The sequence below is a fragment of the Planococcus citri genome, chromosome 1, assembly GCF_950023065.1.
Source record: "Planococcus citri chromosome 1, ihPlaCitr1.1, whole genome shotgun sequence".
NCBI lineage: Eukaryota > Metazoa > Arthropoda > Insecta > Hemiptera > Pseudococcidae > Planococcus > Planococcus citri.
In genome coordinates this window covers 55,604,186-55,619,454 of record NC_088677.1, presented here as the reverse complement: position 1 = coordinate 55,619,454, position 15,269 = coordinate 55,604,186, and the positions used below count along the sequence as shown (strand labels likewise).

At 34.0% G+C, this 15,269-nt stretch overlaps 4 protein-coding genes across 4 annotated transcripts; all 4 read right to left on the bottom strand.

Moving 5' to 3' along the window:
* Positions 1-93: 93 nt before the first annotated feature.
* Positions 94-1,396, bottom strand: LOC135832921 (uncharacterized). Its single transcript, XM_065346460.1, has 5 exons — positions 1,064-1,396; positions 815-886; positions 505-728; positions 184-301; positions 94-114 (listed from the first exon to the last, which is right to left on the bottom strand). Exons 1-4 carry the CDS (start codon positions 1,352-1,354, stop codon positions 190-192), a joined length of 699 nt encoding a protein of 232 aa, XP_065202532.1. The 5' UTR covers positions 1,355-1,396; the 3' UTR covers positions 94-114; positions 184-189.
* A 1,415-nt stretch (positions 1,397-2,811) lies between these two features.
* On the bottom strand, positions 2,812-5,491 carry LOC135842342 (prolyl endopeptidase-like). Its single transcript, XM_065359763.1, has 10 exons — positions 5,331-5,491; positions 5,043-5,243; positions 4,711-4,902; positions 4,495-4,608; positions 4,264-4,412; positions 3,965-4,177; positions 3,734-3,884; positions 3,317-3,427; positions 3,143-3,211; positions 2,812-3,028 (listed from the first exon to the last, which is right to left on the bottom strand). The coding sequence occupies exons 1-10, from the start codon at positions 5,346-5,348 to the stop codon at positions 2,957-2,959; spliced, it is 1,290 nt and encodes a 429-aa protein (XP_065215835.1). The 5' UTR covers positions 5,349-5,491; the 3' UTR covers positions 2,812-2,956.
* A 724-nt stretch (positions 5,492-6,215) lies between these two features.
* Positions 6,216-8,303, bottom strand: LOC135842337 (prolyl endopeptidase-like). The gene is made up of 6 exons (XM_065359749.1): positions 8,065-8,303; positions 7,636-7,707; positions 7,333-7,556; positions 7,044-7,231; positions 6,874-6,956; positions 6,216-6,470 (listed from the first exon to the last, which is right to left on the bottom strand). Exons 1-6 carry the CDS (start codon positions 8,185-8,187, stop codon positions 6,267-6,269), a joined length of 894 nt encoding a protein of 297 aa, XP_065215821.1. The 5' UTR covers positions 8,188-8,303; the 3' UTR covers positions 6,216-6,266.
* Positions 8,304-10,111: 1,808 nt separating this feature from the next.
* On the bottom strand, positions 10,112-14,566 carry LOC135835369 (prolyl endopeptidase-like). The gene is made up of 14 exons (XM_065349598.1): positions 14,429-14,566; positions 14,272-14,340; positions 13,963-14,189; positions 13,627-13,814; positions 13,470-13,549; positions 12,765-12,965; positions 12,478-12,669; positions 12,287-12,400; positions 11,528-11,676; positions 11,217-11,429; positions 10,898-11,048; positions 10,673-10,780; positions 10,485-10,553; positions 10,112-10,150 (listed from the first exon to the last, which is right to left on the bottom strand). The coding sequence occupies exons 1-14, from the start codon at positions 14,564-14,566 to the stop codon at positions 10,112-10,114; spliced, it is 1,938 nt and encodes a 645-aa protein (XP_065205670.1).
* Between the last annotated feature and the right edge of the window lie 703 nt (positions 14,567-15,269).

Here is a 15,269-nt window from a genome sequence, read left to right as displayed (position 1 = left end):
TTCTGTTTTTAGAATAATTCTGTAGGATTACCGAGTAGAATACTCCTTTGTTATCTTTTGACCATTGCAAATCAGAAAATTTAACCTTTTCTAACTTGTCTTTGAAATCAGTGCCTATGCGAAAGAAAAACGAGGAATTATATGAGAAATTGTTCAAGTTTCAATGGTATCCGGGTTGCATACCTTTTTCTACGTCCTTGAAGTGCACTGTCCTCCAATCACTGCCACCAGTACCAAGCGCATATGCGAAAAGTAAAAAATGACCGATCTGGAAAATCCCTGGAACTGATCAGTCCTTAGTCTATCAAAGTTTTGATAGGATTAGAGTTGTTCAGAACTGATCAGATCCAGTAGAGAAAACTTGATTGGATTTGAAAAGATCTGAACAGACCTGATCACATCCAATAATTTTCCCTCGGGCACTTGAAAGTTTTTAAGATTCTTGAAGTGGAATAACCTTCAGCGGCTGTATTAAAAAGAAGAAGAAAAAACTCGATCACTTACTCTTGGTTCTGTAAACCAGTATTTCGTAGAGTGAAAAAGTGTTTGCCCTGTTGAAAAGGACCCGACATTTTCGGATAGTCATACAATTCTTTGTAGCGAGCTTGCAACTCAGCACGGAATGGACTTTTTTCTAAATATGATGTGGTAAGAGCCATCTCGTCTTGGACAAATTTTTTTGTTTCGGGACAGTCTGGATTTTCCATCCATCTGTACGGATCATTAACCTGCAAAAGGTGAAATTATGCGCATATAGTAAAGGTAGAAGCATTCAGCAAAAGTTATGAAAAGGATTACAAATAGGTACACGTACCGTGACGCCGCCGGCATATGTGTCCTGTACTTTTTCATCTCTTCTAGGGTTAGGATAAGAGTCTGGAGTAATCTGAAAGAATTTCGTTTAATAATAATTGAGTTATTGGTACGATGAAAAGTTGCGATAGTAAGAAGCATATGAGGATCTAAAATCCTTTTGCCTCAAACCGCAGCTCTTATTAATCGAAGGGTACGAAGAAACAGTAGCAAATTGAATGATTCGGTAATGATAAAGTATTATACTTACACTTGCAGCATCATTTGAAGGTGCAGAACCAGGTGCTGGAGCAGGACCAGTTGCAGGCGCTGGACCAGTTGCCGGTGTTGGACCGGTTGCAGGTGCTGGGCCAGTTGCAGGAGTAGGGCTAGTTGCTGGTGGAGTACTATTTGCGGGTGGAGGACTAGTTGCTGGTGGAGGACTAGTTGCCGGTGGAGGGCTAGTTGCTGGAGAAGGTGTAGGACTGTCACCACAACTGCAGTTTACACCACCGACCAACAATACTCCTAAAATTCCTATAAAAAATAGTTTTGGAGTCATGGCGTTAAAAAATACAGCTAAAGAACTTGAAACAATAATTATTGCGCGTGATTTCAACGCAAAAAGTGAACTGAAGAGTAGTCTAAATGTGAGCTGTATTTATATATGTACATACGTAAACCCCAAAATACTTTCTCGCAGCGGCCAGAAAATCATTCATGTTTTACGATGTGAAAAGTAAATTTTAAAAATCATAAAAATGAGCGCTAGTAGAATGTTTTATTGAAAAAAATGGAAATCCGAAGCAGCATGGCGCGTGATTTACGATTTTAAAGTGGAAAAATCCTCTACAAAACAACAACTGGTGGAGCACTTGGTGAATAAACAAGTGAGCGTTTTACGTATCATGATATCGAGATGAAAGAATTATTTTTACATGAGTAGGTAAATGCAAAAGTACCAAATGCCAAATATCAGAATATTTTATTGGGATTTTTATAGGCTCGAATCATCTGAACAAATACAGTAGGTACAAATTCGCTTCGCTCGTGCACATACGACAGCAGTGCTTTAAGCAAATATGTAGTTGATTCATTGAAATAGACGAATGAATTAAACATGGCTGTGCTGTGATACGAATATCAAGAATTCGTTTTAGAAGAGAGAATAAATCTGGCCACGTTGTAATCATCGAGCTGAAAAAATATTTCGGATGGATAAGTGGTTGTATTTTTGCCATAATATGAGAATTTTTGAGATTTATCTGAAGGAAATTTCAGACTCGTGCATTCGTTTTTGAGGCATTTCTCTTTTTTTTTTTCAGGAATGAAGTTGACAATTTTTTCTCAACCGTTTGTGAGTAGATTTTCTTGATGTTTTATGATGAGAGAGGTTTCTCAAAAAATGTAGTTACATCTAAACTCCTACTCAATTGAACTCTCCTCAAAATTATGTTTTTCAACTTTTTTTGATATCAACGTATCCATTACGTACTCGTGCATTTTTTTTCAAAAAATCTAGTAGTTGGTAATCTTTTTTCGAAAGTTGAAAAAAATGTGCTGATGAGGGTTAAAATAGAACTATGTATTTCAAAATTTATTTTTGGTGGAAAATCTCGTTTTTGTGATTTGATACCTATCTTTGTGTAGGAGTGCTACACCGATCTGGTCCCCTTTTTCTGAACTTCGGCTCTCTCACTCTCTACTATTTTAACCACTGGACACTAATATGACATCAATTTTGTGTTACACTCTTTCAGTCCTCGTATGAGCCCCAGTGCCCTCCAAAACGTTCGCTGTTTTGTGGAAGAACTTTTTGAATAATATTAATGTCATTTTGGTAGGAATCAAAGCCTAACATTTTTTACACCATAAAAAATTTCCATCTACCAACTCCAATCACAATCATATTCATCAATGCTGCATTTGTAAAAGGTAAAGAAAACCAAAGCTTCGCAAAATGAGTAACGCAATGAATTGAAATTTTATTTTTAGAAGATTTATGTATGTACTATGTAGGTAACTTAATTACGATATAAAATAAATTATCACAGAACCAATGAGCATACTGAAAATCGACGTTATTTATTATCTATAGTAACAGGCGTACTTGATGAATGTTAATTAAATCTCATAATACTAGTAGGTAGAAGTAGGTAGGTACCTAATATCCCGGATGAAACTTAATTCCGGTGTTGAGCACAATGAAACACATCATATCAACGAGTTCTGCGATCTGCAGCATAAGTAGGTACATACATAGAAATTATGGAAATTTGATTTAAGTAAAAAGAAGATAATACTGTATTTTTGCAATTCAATATTTTTGAACATTTGATCTGCTACTCACAATTTTATCCAATGGTTTACCACAACCATGGCCAGCATCTGTTTCAACTTTGATTATCAGAGGATTTTGCTGAAAAAATGTCAAAAAGTCGTGGAAATGAATTTTATCAACTTCGAATATCGTACAAAAATTAAGGCACGTATTCATTTTTGAATTATTGAAAATTCTTCTCACCTGAGTAGAATGGATTTTGGCCTCAAATTGTAACGTGGCGATGAATTTCAAAGAGTGTAGAGGCGAAACCCGATCATCATGGTCTGATGTTGTGAGCATGGTAGCAGGATACTGTAACAATGGTTGGCATCAAACATAAGTCAAAGGCAATTTATGAAAAACATTCGGATAGCCAAACAGGTACTCATTTTGTAGCATTCTAGGGGTGTCAAACTGTCGCCGATATCCATAAAAATAGAAAAATTCATCATTTCAGTAAATTTTGGTATCTTGCTTCGAAAAGCATGTTGAAAAAAGTTCATCAAAAGTATGAAAATTGTTTTAAAGAATGGTCTCCTTGATAGGCTTGGTAGGTAGTGATATTTTCGCTCATTAAAATTAATTTTGAATAATCTTCGTTTATATCAATCAACTTACCTGTTTATTGGGGTCATCAGACATTTTGATATTGTGCAATGGAGAGTATTTGATCAAGTACTGGAAATCCTTTTCTTTAGATGATGTGCCATATTCAGTCACCCAAGCGTGTCCAATTGTGAATTTGTCGAATCGTAACATATCGAATACTCTGTGATAAGTAAAATCAATTCGTTTCATGTTTACCATCCTCTTTTGCTAAATTTTTTATTTAAAGAAAAATACACCAACCCTACGTCGGCGACCACAGCTCCAAATAAATCTGGTCTCTGATTGAGACAAGCGCCCATCAACAGACCTCCATTTGATCCTCCATTAATCGCGATTAATTTACTATTGGTGTATTTTTCAGCAATCAAATACTCTGCAGCGGCTTGAAAATCATCGAAGGAATTTTGTTTCTTATCTAGTGATCCATCTCGATGCCATTTTTCACCATATTCTCTAAAATGGATGGAAAAATAACCTTCTCAAAATTAAGTTCGTGAAACTACAAACAAATATCGGTGAAAGACTCTTGATTTACTTACCCTCCTCCTCTAATATTTGGTACCGCGTGAATTCCATCGAAATTATCTATGACTACGATACGATTAGGAGCAAAGTAAGGTAGTCTAGTGCAGGAAAACCCTCCGTAAGCCGTCATGAAGACGAAATTGTTGCCAGTTTTTTGTAATCCCTACGAAAAATAGAATCTTTATCGAGTCACAAAAGATCGTTGATTGAAAAAAATTGGGTGAAATGTGGGTAATTTAACTTACTTTCTTGTAAGTGATGAACATAGGAATTGAAGTTCCATCTTTGCTTTTGAAAAATACTTGTTCTGCGGCGTATTTTTCGCGATCAAAATCTTTCAGTTTGATTTCTCTTAGAATCTACAAAAATTCGAAATTTATGAAGCGTATGTTCTATCAAGTACCTATCTGGTATTTTAGGTATGCTAGTCGGATATTGAACTTTATCAAATAAATATATACCTCCAGATCGAAAGGTGGTTTCGATAAGTCACAATGATAGATAATTCCAGGTGTAAGGAAAGACACAAAATTGAAAAATATATCTTTGTATCTTATGTCAGAAGAAAAGTCACCACCGCTAACAGTACCTATCTCCAGAGGAAATTTCTTGATTAGTTTACCCGTCGCCAATTCGTGTAATTGGACAACACTCTGCCAAAAAAAATGCAATAAGAACTCCTCATTTAAAAAATGTTAAAAGTCCAAAGACGTATGAAGAGAAAACTCGAAGAAAGGTTTTCTTCATCTATTCTAATCACACCACTTTCTCATAAATTTTCGTGTAAACTTGCCTTCACATCCTGAGTGTAACCTAAAATTAAATATTTTTCGTTTGCTACTGAGGCCCACTGCAATACATCTTTCTCATTTTCTGGTACAAGGTCCTTCCAAGTTGTAGGATCTGGATTTCCGATATCAATTGACACCAGTTTATAATTATCAGCATCTTTATTGGTTTGAAAAATGAATATCTTATCGTTGTTGGTGAGATACTGAGGAAAAAGGTTTATTGTTAGAAGAATGTAATGAACTAATGATAATTATTATGATGTAAAAAAGAAAAAGAAAATTGTACGTACACTATAATTGACTTCCATTTTGGTAACAACTGGTATAAGTTCTAATTTACCCTTTATTTCATACTGTATCTTATCCAAGTCAGCAATGTACACCAAATTATGGTCGCAACCTTCTGCCAAATTTACAATCAAGTATTTACCGCAGTCGCTTACTGTACCTACCCGAACTGAAAATGATACAAAAATATTGCGTCTGTTTCAGTTTTTTTTTTTAACAGACTTAAGAAACGAGCTAAAAACTGACACATTCGATTTTGATCAAAACTAAACTAAATTGAAAGAGCATTGTCTTAGTTTTATAGATATATGCCAAGTTAAAGTGCATTGAGGAACTTTCTGGAAATTTTTTTTAATCAAAATAATTTTTACCTACAAGATTTTTTAGTCAATAAACTTGTGGAAAAAGATAACAGTAACTACCAACTGTAAAGTTATAGGATGTAAAATTCATGTGCAAGCACTTGAAAAACAATTTTAAATTCACATAAAAATTGAAAACTCTGTAAAGGCTCCGGAATGGTTCAAAATTTGATGTTTTTTTTTCATGTTGAATTGGTTAAACTGTGAAAGCTTGTTCTCCAGTTCGTTTGAATTGAAAAAATTGTGTTATAAAAATTATAAAATGATTTTTCGAGTTTTCAAAAAATTTGCCAAAAGTACTCAAATAAATTTTAGCTCTAAAAATTTCAGTCAAGAGAGTTTTATGTAGGATATGCTGTTTTAGTCTAGCTTACGTTATTTTCGTTCAAATCGGACTCTCTTAAGAAGATGAACAGCTGTCACAAAACTTTTATGTACAAATCGTTGTAACGAAAAAAAGCAAACACTGTTAACAAAGATTACAATCGTCGTTCAAATCGGACTCTCTTAAGAAGATGAACAGCTGTCACAAAACTTTTATGTACAAATCGTTGTAACGAAAAAAAGCAAACACTGTTAACAAAGATTACAATCGAGACTATTTTTTATGAATTTCTTGTGAGGTTGAGATACATACATCAAGTAATCAGGATAATCTAGAAATTCTGCCACAATGACATCTTTGCATTGCTCAGTCCCAAGAACGTGATAGTATAATTTATGGTTTTTATTGGCCTTATTTTCAGAACCATCCATGGTGCCATTCTGATCAAGGTATGCCTGAAATCAAAATTGATTTCTGATTTAGTCAAATGTTCTATTCAAAAAATTTGTCTCATGAACTGGAAAGTAAACTTTTCTGTTGATGGCCCAGTTCAAAAAAAAAAAAATTGAAATTCTGCTTCGAAAATTTCTACTGAGCGGTTGAAAATTTTCAAATCCCTTATTTTTTGGTAGGTTCAATTTTCTGGCCATGATTTCCCTTTTTTTTAATCGAGAAAAATAACCAAACACTTGACAATTTTTTTGGTGTTTTGAAATTGGCAAAAATGACCAGAAAAATTGGCACCACTATGTTCAAAAATATTTCCTCAGTTTCAAAAGTGATATCTTTTGAGGTTTTGGTATCTGTATTAAAATAAATATTACGAGTACATATATCTATTTAAATATTGAACTATACCGAGTAGAATATTCCTTTATTGTCATGTGTCCACGACATTCCCGAAAATTTGACTTTGGTCAACTTATCATTGTAAATATCGCCTATAAAAAAAAAAAAAAAAAATTGAGAAACTGAAATAATCTAGTGCATATTTGCCATGCACTGTTGATCAGTCTATTTACATTTACCTTGTTCTACGTGCTTGAATTGTATTGTTTTCCAATCAGATCCATTTGCACTGATCCCATACGCGAAAAGCAACCCATCGTGCGAAAAAGAGATGCCACTCAAAGCAACTGTACCATCTTGACTGAACGTGTTCGGATCGAGGAATACTTTACCTTCACTAGTTATTGAATCTTGTACAAAAAGCACACTGCAAGTTGAATTTAATATTCAAGCTGGTGATCTATTTGAATGCACTTACGTACCTTGGAAATGATAACTGGGTGAAAATATCGAGTACCTACTACTTACTTCTGATTTTGTAAACCAGTATTTTGAAATGAGTAAAATTTGTTGCCTTTTTGAAAAGGAGTCGAGTATTTTGGATTGTTATATAATTCCTTGTAACGAGCTTGTAATTCGGCACGATATGGACTTTTTTCCAAGTAAGGTGTGGTGATAGCCATTTCATCTTGAATGAATTGCTTCGTTTCGGGGCTGTCTGGGTTTTCCATCCATCTGTACGGGTCTTTGATCTGAAAATTCAATAATATTGTATAAGCAACGGCAAATGTACGCAACAAGAATTATGAGAAATAAAAAAGGGGTACGTACTACTGCACAATTAGCATACGTGTCTTGAATTGTTTCATCTCGTCTTGGATTAGGATAACTACTGGGCGGTATCTAAAAAAATTACTGTGAAATATAATACATACGAGTATATATAATTATTGATGATGTCGATGTCGTAGAGAACCGTAGATGTAACGCATCAAGAGTTGAAGGTCTAACTCTAAGTGTGAACAATTTTCCTGAGGTTGAAGGGTTTCACTCCATATCCCCTTCAGTTCCTTTATTTTGTAGATGCTTAGTTGGCATATATTGTGCTCAGAATGAGAATTTTAAACCTCTAAAATTAATGTAGCTTAATCCTATCATATAAATTCTGATTTTTTTTTTGGTAGTGGCTATTTATTACACAGGTTGGTTATAAAATATGTACTACATTACATTAATCATAGAAATTCTTTAAGAACTCACACCAGCAGAATTTTGACTATTTTCACCACAATTGCAATACACATATTTGACCACTAAAACGACCAGAAAACACGTGAAAAATAATCTCAGAGTCATGGTAAAGCAATAATAAGGATGGTACATAATTATTCTAATAGATCATCAGCAACGTATTGATAAAAAAAAACCAAATACATAAGTTGAACTGAGAGCATATGAAATTTAAGTATGTGTATACGAGACAAGGTAGAGTACTACCCCTGCCATTATGGAGATGATTTGTGATGTTGATACTTACCAATGGTATCTGGTGAAATTAAAATGCATAAAATATGTACTTACGTATCTATGTATCGCAAACAAAAACACTCAAACAATACAAATCCTATCACTGAGGACATGATTTATGCAGGTGTTACTCCGATACAAGAAAAAAAACACGAGAAAATAAATTGAACGTTGTAAACTTTTCACAATGCATAAACGTATTGGTGTCATTGCAGTGATACGCCTATGGTTATTATTAAGCTGCGTCGAACAATAACGTTCAATATTCGCCATTACACAGATCAACTAAACAAATAAGCAACATGAATTAGTGCTTCATTAAAATTTCAGAGGATGAAAAATTCATTTTGCCTTGTTTGTTACCATTACCTATACGTATGTATACTATGGTGTATAGAATCGCAAGCATCTCAAACTAAGTCGTTCATTTTAATTCTTCCAACTCAAAAACAAACCACTATATTGACCTAATCGGGAGCTTCCATTGAGTTTTCAATTCAGGGTATCTAACAGGTAGTGCAAGTAGTGAAAGTAGTGATTTTTAAAACGGGTAGTGAAAGTAGTGAAAAATAGTGAATTTTGTTAAAAAGGTGGTGAAAAAATGAAAAAATTCAAATTTGTTCCTTTTTCTCGATCTTTATTCTGTAGAAAAGAGCTCATTTGTCGACTTTTTTAGAGCTTGAATTACACATTTTTGAAAGCTTTTGCTCTCGCTTCGCTCGGGCTGTTTACTCTTTTTCCCCATAAAAAACTATTGTTCAAATTCAAGAAATGTTCAAAGTTTGAATCATAAAAATAAACTCCTCCCTGCGTGAAGAAAATTTTTTTTCACTTCTCAAAACATGAATTTTTGAAAGCTTCTGCCCTCGCTTCGCTCGGGCTCGTTTGCTTCTTTTTCAATTTTGAATTTTTCAAAAAAAAAAAATTTGAATTTCAAAATTTTGAAGCAAAGTGATAAACTTCTTATAATTATTAACCTATTCATCACACTAAAAATAATCTTTTTTTATACATTATGTACCTCCCTCTAGAAATTAAAAATTTGGTTTGTTAAAAGAAAGGTGTTTTATTCGCCCAATTTCATTACACGAGCAAGAACCTTTAATTAACGTGAAAAAAATCAAAAATTGAAATGATAAAATTATAATTTCGACATCCGCTTGCTTGACAAAAATCTTAGGATGTTGAAGACATTTGGAAAACTAAAAGCGAAAAATTGTAATGTAGAATTTTGCCTCCCCGGCTCTTTTTTTTTTATAAAATCTCTAATGTTTAATAAATGTCCTGCTAAAGCCCTGATTTTTTATTTTGAAATTTTGTTTGACACCTAGTCTTATAACGAATGTAATAAGCTCGTTTATTTTGATTGAAATCACAAATTTTCTTCCAGTTTTAATTTTTTTTAAATTTTCAGGTGCAAAATTTGACTTTGTTAATTTTTGTGTGGGGGGGGGGTGGTCGAGTGGATGGCATTCTGAAAATTTGGCTGAAAAAATGTAGTGAAAAAAGTAGTGAAAAAGTAGTGATTTTTTCAAAAAAAAATCCGTTAGATACCCTGCAATTTTCTCCAAGAATTTCAAATTGCTTTAAAAAAAGCTATTGTACCACCTATAATTTCTTCATTCCCCCTCCAAAATACAATTTGAAATCGTTTCCATTTGGATGATCTGAATAACTAATAGAACAGAATAGGCTATAGAGGAAACACATCAATTTTACTCACTTATATCTAGGTAATACAGGCATTTAAAAATGTACAATTGTACACACATTACTTACGTTACATTTGGTTGACGTGACTAAGATAATAAAAATAAACCTGTCAAACAGGTACATAATTTTAAAAAGGCTTTAAAAATACTGCTAAATAATCATAGGTATATACTGTGGGGTTTTTGGAATTGCTCATTTTCAAATGCCAAAATGATCCATCATTCCACTTCAACACATTTCATCCATTGAAGTGGCTTGCGTGAAATTTTACTGACATATGTAAGGATGGAACTTGATTCCGAGGTTGATTATACAGAAGCATATCATGTCCACGAGATCGGAATACTGTTTCGAATAGATGTAGGTATGTAAGAAATGTGAAATTGAGTAAAAACAAAACATAATATTGGTATCAAATTTCCAGAGATTGAAATATTTACGTTAGTAGTGGATGCTGCGCCGTTGTCTTGACTGGTGTCTGGTAAAACTTGTATTATGAAAGGGTTTTTCTAAAAAATTCAAAATATTATTATAAGAAATGAAAAATTTAGATAAGGAACCTTGATTCAATTTTTATAAATTAGAAAAATAAGGAAAATAGGTAGGTGCTAATTTTTTTCTCTCTTACCTGATTGGTGTGTTTCTTAGCTTCATATTGTAAGGTGGCGATAAATTTCAGCCCATGTTTAGGCGATTCTTTATCACTGGGATCAGTTAGTACCATGGTAGCTGGATACTGCAATGGTAACAAAGCATTGTCGCATAATATTGCTCATAAAAATTTATATTATACTCGAATCAGTGTATGAAAGCTTAGAATAAACTTATGATTACGAAACAAGTTTCAACTTACTTGCTTGTCACCACCTTCAGGAATTTTGATATTATGTAAAGGAGAGTACTTGTACAAAATAGGAAAGAATTTAGGATCGGATGGCGCACCATAATCGGCTACCAAGTCCTTTCCATCGGGAAATTGGTCGTATCGTAACATATCAAACGTGCTGCAAACAATCAGACAATATTCATTATAACTTCGCCAGAAGACTGAACAATGAACATATTATATGCGTAGATAAAATGATTAAAAAATCGAATTTAATCTACCCTCCTCTCACCCCTTTCCCAAGTTTTCTTAATTTCTTTGTACCTACTTATAGGCATGTACTCACCCTAAATCGCAGATAACAGCGCCGAATAAATCGGGTCTCTGATTGAGACAAGCACCCGTTATGAGACCTCCGTTTCCTCCAGCATCGATGGCCAATAATTTACTATTAGTGTATTTTTCAGCGATCAAATACTCAGCGGCGGCTTCAAAATCATCAAATGAATTTTGTGTTTTCTCCAGCGACCCACCTTGGTGCCATTTCTCACCATAATCGCTTCGAAAGAAAGCATAATTGTCAATAAAATATGGCACTTCGTTTAAAACACGACGAAGTCAGAAAAAAGAGATTTTCTCATCACAGTCATCACTTACTTTCCACCTCTGACACTTGGCATGGCGTATATTCCGTCGAAATTACTGATGACTACTACTCGAGTTGGACGGAAATAAGGTGCCATGGTGGCGCCGTATCTGCCAAGTGTGTACAAAAACGTGAAATTGTTTCCATCTTTTTTGAGGCCCTGAAACGTTAAAAAATTGATTTAGTAAATGAAATCATACTGGTATTAGATATAATCAAATTATTTTCCCTCAACTATAGTTGAAAATTGGCTGCCTTTTTATAAGCGTGTATTGTTCTACTGCTATTCAAAGACACGTATACAGTTCCTACCAGGCAAAAGTTCAGACGCTGAATATCATTTTTAGATTTTTTTGGTGAATTTTTAAATGTTCAAATTTGGCCTATTTTCCTCAACAATCTGCTGGAGGCCTATTAATATTGCTCAAAAGAACCAACAATCGGTTTTTGAACTCAAAAGTAAGATTATATGAATCAAGTTTCTGGCTCATGTGTTGATCATTTGCGAACAACGAATTTTCAATTTTTTTTCTTTCAAAAAAATCACTAGAAAATGTTTCAGATTTAAGCAGGCAAAAATATATGCTTTAATCGGTTGAAGGAGTCAGAAAGTAAATGGTGAATTTAATTTTAAGCCTTAAATAGTGATTTTTTCGAAATTGGAAAACCTAAAAATCCGCCGAAGGTTCTGCAACGTTTCGAAACCATAATCTTCTACAAATTATTCAATAGGTCAGAAATAAGATACGAGTAGATATAAATGGACCTACCTTTTTATAGACAATATACATGGGCACACTGGTTCCATCTTTGCTTTTGTAGAAAACTTGTTCGACGGTGAATTTCTCACGATCGAAATTCTTCACCTTGATTTCATTGATGATCTGAGGCAAAAAATTAAACCTCACAAAACTTGGAATTTTTTCATTGATAACAATGAATCGTAAAATTGAATTCCTACTTCAAGATCGAACGATGGCTTAGAAAAATCACAGTGATAAGTGATACCAGGTGAAAGGAATGTTTCTGCGGAGAAAAATGCATTCGGAAATTTTCTGTCTCCGAAGAAAGTAGATCCGTCTACAGTCGCAATATCTATTTCGAGTGTCTTGATCATTTTACCGGTCATTATGTCATGCACTTGAAGAACACTCTGAATAAGAAGAAAAATGAAAATGGTTATTTTTGACAATTGAGTACATAAAAAGTTCATTTGAGATTGCCCCTTTCCCTTTTTTGTCACTCTACCTTAACATCCCGAGTATAGCATAGAACCAAATAATTGTATGCCGGGGCAGCCCATTCTAATATATCTTTATCATTTGCGCCAGGTACAGTGTCTTTCCATGATTTCGGATCCGGGTTTGTGATATCAACAGAAAATATTCTCTTTTTGTCGGGGTCTTTATCTGATATGAAAATGAATTCGTTTCCGTTGTTGGCAATAAACTGTAAGAAAACAATGTTTGCTAAAATAAAAGTGTGAAAAGACGAAAATGCATTATGTATTAAAATTTCGAAACCCATACGCTGTATTGGGCTTCTGTTGTTGTGATAATTGGTATAAGTTTAAGGTTGGGCTTGACTCCTTGACTTATGTCAGCTAGGTACACCAAACATTTTTCGAAGCCTTGTGTAAATGGATTTATGATCAAGTATTTACCACAGTCACTCAAAGTGCAGAATCTGAAAGGCAAATAAAAATCTTCGGTTGCTATATGTGTGTGAATTCGAGCAGATTCTATAAAAAGAGCATACATTATGTAATCAGGATGGTCTGGAAATTCTGCTACAACGATGTCTTTACATTGTTCAGTTCCCAACTCGTGATAATACAGTTTATATTGTTTTCTGTCTTTGTTCTTGGATTTTAACAGATTAATCAAGTTTTCGATTAGGTATTTCAATTCAATGTGCCTAGGTACCTACTACCTACCTAAGTATGTCACTTACTGTGTAAAATACTCCTTTATCTTTCACAAATTGTAAATTCAATGTTGAGATATTGTCCATCTTATCTTTATAAATCTCCCCTGTGTAAAAAAAAATGTCCTCCCGGTTATTAAGAGAAACCCTATTCTAACTTAGGAAATTGCAATTTTGTAACAACCTTTTTCCACATGCTTGAAGTGCATCGAATAACAATCAGGGGTACCATTCATCAGCAAATATGCGAAAATTAGTCCATCTTCGCTAATTGAAAAAGAGCCAATACTAACAGAACCATCTTTGCTGAATGAATTCTGGTCTATGAATATTTTTCCTTCATCTTTCACTGATTCCGATACATAAATCACGCTAAAACACGTCGGTAATTATTTATTAGATATTCCGCTATCAAATTGAGACTTCTTTAAAAATGGGTTTGTGAAAAAAATACATATGTATAAGAGGTGTCCAAGCACGACACCTCCATGTGAAAGTTGCTCAGATATTGATCACTTACTCTTGCTTTTGTGTGCCAGTATTTCGAAACGAGAAAAAATATTTGCCTTGTTGGAAAATACGCGATAAGGTTATAGAGTAATCATCTACTTCTTTGTAGCGAGCTTGCACTTCGGCTCGAAACGGACTCTTTTCTAGATAAGGTTTGGAAATGGCGATCTCATCTTCGAGAAATTTTTTGGTCTCAGGACAGTCTAAATTTTCCATCCATCTATACGGATCTTTTACCTATTGTGAATGAATTTATTCATGATGAAATTCGGAGAAAAAAGTATCATCAGTGCATCATAATTTATATTAATATACGTACTTTGGTGCAGGCATATGCGTCCTCGACTGATTCATCCCTTCTGGGATTAGGATATTTGTCAACAGGAATCTACAAATTATGTTCTAACATGTATGAAGATCGCTATGTACAGAGCTGACAATGAGTATGGTAAAAATACGTAATAGGTATTACTTACAAAAGCTGCAGAAGCAGGGCCATTTACTGGAGTAGCTCCGGGTGCAGGTGTAGGAGTAGCACCATTGGGACAATTGCAGTATATTTCGATCAGCAAAACTGCCAGAATCTCCAGTACAAGAAATAATTTTGCAACCATTATCATGTAGTTATTGGGCAAGGGCAAGCAAGATCCTTTGAAACTACTGTATGTGGCGTGTGATGAAAATGGTCAAACTGAACTGAAAAATGAAACGTACATAGTTGGGAGGACCGATGACTAAACCCAGTTGATATTCACACTCAGTACCGCTGATAGAACCCGTTAATGGGGAGGGGGAGACAAAAAAGCCTTATAGTTTTATCGTGATGAAATTTATTGTTAGATACCTATATATCTGAAATTGAGACATACCTACATTATGGTAGCTAAATATAGCATTGCCATCGTCATTGTATAAGTGATTTGTTGTAAAATTGATTATGAAATAGAAATTCGAGTGTGTCTTGTATCATAAATAATAAAATTCACGGAGAACATGCGCAGCTATGCAATTAGGTACAAGCTAAAAATAAGTTGCTTGACAAATATAGGTGCAAATTGTTCTATATTCGTAGTTACACTTACCAGCTGAACAAATAATGCATGAATTGGTACATTGAATTATTAATATTTTACTTCGTGAAAAAATTGCATGGAATAAAACATTCCCCCCAATGACCAAAAAAAACCTGAAATATAATTTTTTGATACTTATATACGTGCATATCCGTACATCAAGGACTATCGCTGAGAATTTTTAAAAAAATTTCAATTCTTTGTCTTCATAATTTTTTAAAAAAGTTATTGAAGTTCAAGTTTA

What these genes read in the sequence shown, in the direction of transcription:
- LOC135832921 (XM_065346460.1), bottom strand. Translation starts at nt 1,354, where the DNA reads ATGACTCCAAAACTATTTTTTATAGGAATTTTAGGAGTATTGTTGGTC. An exon ending in CTTCAAATGATGCTGCAAGT is followed by an intron (nt 887 to 1,063) that starts GTAAGTATAATA and finishes AAATTCTTTCAG; the next exon opens with ATTACTCCAGACTCTTATCC. An exon ending in CATATGCCGGCGGCGTCACG is followed by an intron (nt 729 to 814) that starts GTACGTGTACCT and finishes CACCTTTTGCAG; the next exon opens with GTTAATGATCCGTACAGATG.
- LOC135842342 (XM_065359763.1), bottom strand. An exon ending in GCTGTGGTCGCCGACGTAGG is followed by an intron (nt 3,885 to 3,964) that starts GTTGGTGTATTT and finishes TACTTATCACAG; the next exon opens with AGTATTCGATATGTTACGAT. An exon ending in CTGATGACCCCAATAAACAG is followed by an intron (nt 3,428 to 3,733) that starts GTAAGTTGATTG and finishes CCATTGTTACAG; the next exon opens with TATCCTGCTACCATGCTCAC.
- LOC135842337 (XM_065359749.1), bottom strand. Translation starts at nt 8,187, where the DNA reads ATGTACCATCCTTATTATTGCTTTACCATGACTCTGAGATTATTTTTC. An exon ending in ATAGTCAAAATTCTGCTGGT is followed by an intron (nt 7,708 to 8,064) that starts GTGAGTTCTTAA and finishes TAATTTTTTTAG; the next exon opens with ATACCGCCCAGTAGTTATCC. An exon ending in ACTGGTTTACAAAATCAGAA is followed by an intron (nt 7,232 to 7,332) that starts GTAAGTAGTAGG and finishes TTCAACTTGCAG; the next exon opens with TGTGCTTTTTGTACAAGATT.
- LOC135835369 (XM_065349598.1), bottom strand. Translation starts at nt 14,566, where the DNA reads ATGGTTGCAAAATTATTTCTTGTACTGGAGATTCTGGCAGTTTTGCTG. An exon ending in ACGCATATGCCTGCACCAAA is followed by an intron (nt 14,190 to 14,271) that starts GTACGTATATTA and finishes CATTCACAATAG; the next exon opens with GTAAAAGATCCGTATAGATG. An exon ending in ATAAAGGAGTATTTTACACA is followed by an intron (nt 12,966 to 13,469) that starts GTAAGTGACATA and finishes GTTTTCTTACAG; the next exon opens with TTTATTGCCAACAACGGAAA.